Source organism: Branchiostoma belcheri, unplaced genomic scaffold (assembly GCF_001625305.1).
Source record: "Branchiostoma belcheri isolate BF01 breed outbred unplaced genomic scaffold, Haploidv18h27 scaffold101, whole genome shotgun sequence".
In the NCBI taxonomy this organism is placed as follows: Eukaryota; Metazoa; Chordata; class Leptocardii; order Amphioxiformes; family Branchiostomatidae; genus Branchiostoma; species Branchiostoma belcheri.
Window position 1 is genome coordinate 774517 of NW_017802392.1, and position 7133 is coordinate 781649.

At 34.1% G+C, this 7133-nt stretch overlaps 1 protein-coding gene across 1 annotated transcript in view; it reads right to left on the bottom strand.

The window, feature by feature from the left end:
- The window catches only part of LOC109474041 (paramyosin-like), an 11253-nt gene extending 6907 nt beyond the window's left edge, over positions 1-4346 (bottom strand). Inside the window, exons 1-9 of the mRNA XM_019774257.1 lie at positions 4333-4346; positions 4024-4077; positions 2845-2877; positions 2083-2148; positions 1660-1731; positions 1462-1539; positions 905-976; positions 682-753; positions 482-559 (exon numbers count right to left, since the gene is read on the bottom strand). Of these exons, the coding sequence (XP_019629816.1) occupies positions 482-559; positions 682-753; positions 905-976; positions 1462-1539; positions 1660-1731; positions 2083-2148; positions 2845-2877; positions 4024-4077; positions 4333-4346 (539 nt within the window). The remainder of the gene's footprint in view (positions 1-481; positions 560-681; positions 754-904; positions 977-1461; positions 1540-1659; positions 1732-2082; positions 2149-2844; positions 2878-4023; positions 4078-4332) is intronic.
- Between the last annotated feature and the right edge of the window lie 2787 nt (positions 4347-7133).

Consider the following 7133-nt stretch of genomic DNA (forward strand, 5'->3'; position numbering starts at 1 on the left):
GAAAACAAAAAAAAAAAATTGATTCTGGTCCTGAATCAACTGAAAAAAGCTCATGTTTTGCCCCCAACAGTTGAGGAAAGTCCTTTTCTTCCTAGTTGTTACAGTTTTCCCATCTGTCATTGCAGTGGTTTGATTAAAAGTTCAAAATTCAATGTTTAAATTTTAACCCAGCCTTTTGTGTTGACTTCATGGCTCATTCCATAGCATTTAAGCCTATAATAGGATGCCTAGACCTGTTTTTATTTTTATTTTTTTTCGCCCTGTCGCTTCATATTTTTTCAGAAAAAATCCGAGAACCAACAAATTAAATTGGTGTGGCCTAAACCGTGGAGTAAGGAGAGACAGAGTGTGCAAATAAAAGTGCAATTGTTGAAGTGAGCAAGTAAGGGTTGGTATAAGAACCAAGTGAATGAATGATTGATTGATTGAGAGTGATTTCTTAATTGTGTGAATGAGTTTTATCATGAATCATACAACTCACTGGTGTTGTGAGTTTGCCGCCTGATGTACCAGACGCTTATCCAGCTCTTCGATCTTATCCTGTAACTCAGTTCTCTCACTGTCATTATAAACACAGAAGATACAGTTCAGGATTAGTGCTACCATCATTTTTGCATTCTTTACTCAAATTTCTTAATAGTAAAAGTAAAGGTTTGAAATAAAGATACAAAGTAAACTCACCCTTTCCTTTCTGTTTCCAGAACAGCTACGCGAGCCTTTAGGGACTGGATTTCCTCCTCTTTCTGTGAAATCCTGTTGTGGTGAATGGATTTGTTATGAAATATGATTTATTAAAATCATTCTGAATCTCCATTTTGGATGACAACAGTGTGCCCTGTTTATAGCTGTAGCTTATAGCTTATAGTTATTTTAACTATGAAATAAAGATACAAAGTAAACTCACCCTTTATTTTCTGTTTCCAGAACAGCTACATAATCCTTTAGGGACTGGATTTCCTGATCTTTCTGGGAAATCCTGTTGTGGTACAAAGAATTGACTTAAAATGTTATAAAATTTTGTTCTGATAATATTTTAAATCCCCATTTTGGACGGCGATGGTGTGCCCTCCTTTTATTCTGCTGTTATTTCGTTTATCCTCCAGCACATTTGTTTTGTGTAGTTAATTTTTTTTTCAAAATCTTTTTCAAAATCTATATTTTGTCTCATTCGTGTATTGTATTTACTTTCTCAATTGTTTTCATATGCATGTGCAAATAGAAAAAAATATAAACAATCCTTAAAGCTGTTGTTTATTTAAATAAACATTAATACCTTACTGATACTTCTCTAAATTAAAATAGAAAGTTTATTTACATTAACCTGACAGTTTGCGAATGAAACTTGCATCCTGAAGTGATAGGGTGAGGGTAGGCAGATGACTGGCCAAGTAAATGACTTAGGAAACAAGTGAATAAACAAGTTATCGAGTGAAAGTGAGTGGGTAAAATTTCCTGACTCACTGATGTTGTGTGTTTGCTGCCTGATGTACCAGACGCTTCCCCAGCTCACTGATCTTATACTGTGCCTCAGTTCCCTCCCTGTACAGAAAAATTGTACAGTTTTGATATTGTTACCATCATTTTTGCATCCTTTCACTGAAATCCCTTTGGAGTAAAGTAGTGTTTTTGTAAACGTTCGAAATAAAGATCATAACTCACTCTTTCCTTTCTGCTTCCAGAACAGCTACACAATCGTTCAAGGACTGGATTTTCTGATCTTTCTGGGAAATTCTGTTGGGGTAAACAGAATAGACTTGTTAATTGAAATATGATTTAACACATTTTAAGTCTGAGGCTCTTTGGATAGCTTTCCATAATTTGCCAACCTTACAGCTGCTGAATTCTAATAAATATTTAATATTATATATATATATAAATAGTTTTATCTTATCTATCATGTAGAAGGTTCATTTTCAATACAAAACTAACACTTCCCAGTCAGTGCACAAGACATAATAAACTGTTCAGTGAGTGAAATATTGAGTAAGAGAGCAAATTAGTGAATGAGGGACTAAATGAATGGGTGTATGGATGAGTGTGTGAATGGGTGCATGAGTGAGCAATTTTTGGAACCAAACTCACTGTTGTCGTGTGTCTACCAGATGTGCCTCCAGGTCTTTAATGTTTATAGCTGCCTCAGTTCGCTCCCTGTCAGAACAAAGAAGAGCTATAGGTTAGGATTATTTCCATCATGTTTGCATCCTTTTACTTAAAACCTTCATTAGTTGAACCTCTGACTAAGTTATTATAAACTTCTTGGTTTTTAAATACCTTTGACACAGGGCTTGAAAGCGCCAGGTAACATTGAAAATTGCCCGCACCAGTCAAATTTTACATTTACCACTCAAAATTTTTAATGAAGAATAGTATGGATTATACTCAAAACTGTTCAGAAAGCATTGCCATTACACTGATGCATTCAAAATGAAGTTAGTATCAGTCAATACACAAAAAGGACCGGCATTTGACCCAAACAAAAGGCTTAGACCCAAAGGGTTTTTGCTAGGGTTGGAAGGGAAACAGTGGAAGCACAACATTTTTCCTAGGACCTAAAGTCAAAAGATATAAGTTAAAACAAAAAAAATTGTTTTTTTAAGACTTATTGTTATCATACATTATTCACCTAACTCTATACAAATAACCATGTGCACCCGTGCACCCAAGGTAAAAAAAATAGGTGCAGAACTCGAATTTGAGTGCACAAAAGTGCAGTATTTCAAGTCCTGAGTCTAGGCCCTTTAAAAAAAACTGATGAGCTTTAATAAGTTGATGTGTTTGTCACCAAAAAAGGTGGCATGAAACATGTAATGTGACAAATGTTCTTACTAAAATCCTAAGACGTACCTTTCTCTAATTTCTTCTAGTTGCCGGATCATGCTAAAGACACAAACAAGAAATTGTTTAGCATCATACATTATATTTTAGACATGATATGACAATGTTATTGAACAATAGGTCAAATTGTTCTATTAAAATTTGTCAGTCATTCTCTGTAAACCTTTGTGTACTTTACTCCCTTTACTGTGTAGTGCTCGTGGCAGTTCTTTTTACTCATTGATGGCGCACATTTGAGTTGTCTTAATTTTTACATGGCTGACTAAGTCATACTTCTAGTAGCTCCTATTGGTTCTGGGAATGAAAACTGTTCTTCCCAGTTTGACATGAGGCCTAATCAGCCCCTGACAGTTATAGATCATTTGACATAGGCTACTATTCACAGTGCTGTACTAATTTTACAAGTTATCTTTGCATATATAATAGTTCATAATGATTATAGCTCTATTTCTAGATTATATTACATGACTTCAAGACAGTTATGTTTAAACCTACGTGTTGGCAGCCTGCAGTCCTCTTGCAAATTCACTAGAAATAAGTCGTACAAACAAATAATGTATAAGAGACCAATGATAATAAAACAGGTCTATCATTGTAAGATTGTTGTACTGAAAAATCTGCTTGCAAAAGTTGACCTTTCGATCTTCCTCCATGTTATTCTGTGTAGACAATCCAGGGCTCGAAATTCATTTTAGGGAACAGGTGAACTAGCACAGTGCAGCCAACCTTAACATTTAGGTTCACAGACAATTTTCTGCGTGCACCATATAAAACAAAACCTAATTACAAATCTTACTGCTCCTCTTCTGAGCTTGAATCTTAAATGGGTCAGCTAACTTCAAAATCTTGAACAAGTATACTGCAACAAAGATTTTCTGACACTTAGATTCAATGAATATCCAGTATTACTGTATTCTTTAATATGTACAGAAATACCTACAAAAGTTTTAAGGTGCACCAGTGCACCCACGGGAAAAAAAGGTGCAAAGCTCCCGTTTTGGGTGCACTAAGGTGCATGCATCTATAGTATTTCGAACCCTGTAAACATATCCAATACTTTCAACAAAGTCAATACTTTAGTGCACCTGAGTAAATTACTACCACTTTGTATCAGAGGTTTATTCTTTGTTAATGGACACGAGATCTCAGGTGATATCCCTTCAGCACCATGGATAGGGCTATTCTTACCTTAGAATCACATTTTCTTGTTTGTTATATTTTGCACCTTGTGCTTGTAGCCTCCTGTAACAGAAAATGGAGTATGAAATGTATACTTACTGTAAAAGAATTACTGTTTAGGTATATCAAAGTAACATATGGTATAGCCTGAATTTAAAATACCATATGCATGTTAGTGCAGGTAAAATTGGAGCTGTGCAGGTATTTCTGATGTCTACCTGCACCTAACCTGCACTGGTCCATGTACAGGGTATATGCATGTTAGTGCTGGTAAAATTGGAGCTGTGCAGGTATTTCTGATGTCTACCTGCACCTAACCTGCACTGGTCCATGTACTCGGTATATGCATGTTAGTGCAGGTAAAATTGGAGCTGTGCAGGTATTTCTGATGTCTACCTGCACCTAACCTGCACTGGTCCATGTACTGGGTATATGTAGGTTAGTGCAGGTAAAATTGGAGCTGTGCAGGTTTTTCTGATGTATATCTGAATCTAACATGCACTAGTCCATGTACTTAAATAGGACATGTGGATTTTTAAATGTTTCATTGACTTTAAACTCCTTTCAAGTACAAAAGAAATATTGGCATTGTTTAATGTGATCTAATACTTGCTAAATTAGGAGCAGACGAATATGTCTAGTGCAGGTAATCTTTAAAGTTACCCTCACTGGTGCAGGTTTGCAGAAGAAATATCTTAAGCCCTGCATAGCAAATTCTCTTTATCATGCAATCTTATCATACAATTGTGCAGTTAAACCAAAAATTAAAAACTGTAACATCAACAACATCAAATTTCATATAAAAACATGACCTGTACAACCAACATTTTTTCTTATTTTTCTCATTTTTAAGCAAGGTGATTCTTGTTTTTGTTTATACTGTTTAAGAAGACACAAGATTTATTTTCCCAACTTTCTTGGTTTTCCTTATCTAGAAAGTTTGAGACAGATGATTCTTGTTTTTCTTGCTCAACTGTTTACTAATAAGAAGATACAAGAATTATTTTCTCAATTTCCTTTTTTTTCCTCATCAAGGAAGTTTATGACATTTGTGTTCAGACTTCAGCCAAAATATTGCTACAAGTACATTGCCATTGGGATTGATAATTATAATTCAAAATTATATATCTGGTATATTGTACGGTACAGTGTATTACAGTACTGAATTATGATATAATTTTCAATTTTTTAGTTGAAGTAATCAATTCTAGTATTTTAGCATCCTCATATATATATGACTTTGTTGCCTTCATGCAGCACATGCATGCATATAGTGCAAACTAACAAAGGTCTTTCCTTTTTTTCAGGTGTCCAAAGAGTGTGACTGTGCCAATGCTGTGAATGCCAAAACTGCAGGGTTTGCTGAAATTCTGCTTGGCATGTGATATGATCTGTATTCTGTAATCATAATGTCTTGTTAGTTACATCAAATGATATTTTGAAACTTACTGTTAAAACCGTTTCCATTCTGAGAATGTTAATGGATTGATTTTTGATACATGTACATAATGAATGTAGTAATAAACACTGCCAAGAGGCTTGTCCTATACTGTAAAGAGGCTTGGCAAAATAATTGTTAACTCTAACATTTAGTTGCTATACAGCATTATTTTCTATTCTATATGATATATGTATATAAATGTATGGCAACATATATAAATATGTGGCACTATATATTCCTTTTCGTGTGGTGAGAATAGTTTTCTTGCTTCAAGATATTACTGTGAGCTCTTACTTCAAGAAATATTTTCTTGTAGGCAGAATGGTTTACTTGCTACAAGAACAGATATCTTTTAGTGCAAGAAATATTTTCTTATGGGCAGAATAGTTTTCTTGCTACAATAACAGATAGGTCTTTAGTTAAAGAATTTTTTTCTTATGTACAGAATGATTTTCTTGCTATAAGAACAGTTAGAAAGTCAAGAAATCTTTTCTTTTGGGCAGAATGGTTTTCTTGCTACAAGAATTGTTATTACTAGTAGCTCTTAGATCAAGAATTTTTTTCTTGTGGGCAGAATGACTTTCTTGCTACAAGAACAGTTCTTAGTTCAAGAAATATTTTCTTTGTATAGATTGGTTTTCTGGCTAAAAGAACAGTTTAGATATTAGATCAAGAAATTTTTATTGTGTACAGAAAGGTTTTCCTGCTACAAGAAGAGTTTTAGTTCAAGAAATATTTTCTTATGTACAGAATGGTTTTCTAGCTACAAGAATTGTTATTAGCTCAGAGTTCAAGAAGTCTTTTCTTGTGTACAGAATGGTTTTCTTGCTACAAGAGCAGTTAGCTCTTAGTTCAAGAAATCTTTTCTTGTGTACGATATATAAAGGTTTTCTTGCTGCACAAATAGTTAGATCTTAGTTTAAGAAAAATCTTTTCTTGTGGACAGATGCTAAGGAAGCAAGACATTCTTTTGTGTATGATCCTGCACTTCTTATCATAAGAACAATTTTCTTGGCATTGTCTTATTAGCTGAAAAAAATTATAACAAGAACAATGTGGGTTTCTTGCATTTTCTTACCACAGGGATTCTTGTTCAAAGGATAATATTCTTGCTGACCAAAACAAAAATCTCTTTACACAACGAAATACAAGCAAAACAAGAAAAAGCATTTTTGGTAGTGCATAATTATTATGTAAAAGAACAAATATTTCATAATATATAACATATAATAATTTTTTTCTCTTTTAATGGCTGAATCTATGCTGGTTTGTATGTATGAATATTTTGATGACTTGCTGCTTAATTAGCATAGGGTGACACATGATGTTATAACAGTGTGGCTAGACTGTATCACTAGATAGTTCACTAGATTTGAGCATATTGAATTTTGAGACTCTACATTTCACTGGCCAACCTGTTAGCATTATATGACTCAAACAAAGCATGACCCAAAGTATGTTAAGATTGGTTAGCATAAGATAATAACTCACCTTTTGATTTGCATTTTACATTGTCACAGTTGTTGGACTTAATATGCTGTTGGATAGATGTTTAATCTCTCATTTTACATTTGCCAATGTTTTGGGGAAAATAAGCATGCAGTTATTACTTACATCTGGAGGTCTTGTAGGTGTCCCAGAAGGCCGCCTCTGCACTCTTTGGCTCTAAAATGAAAAA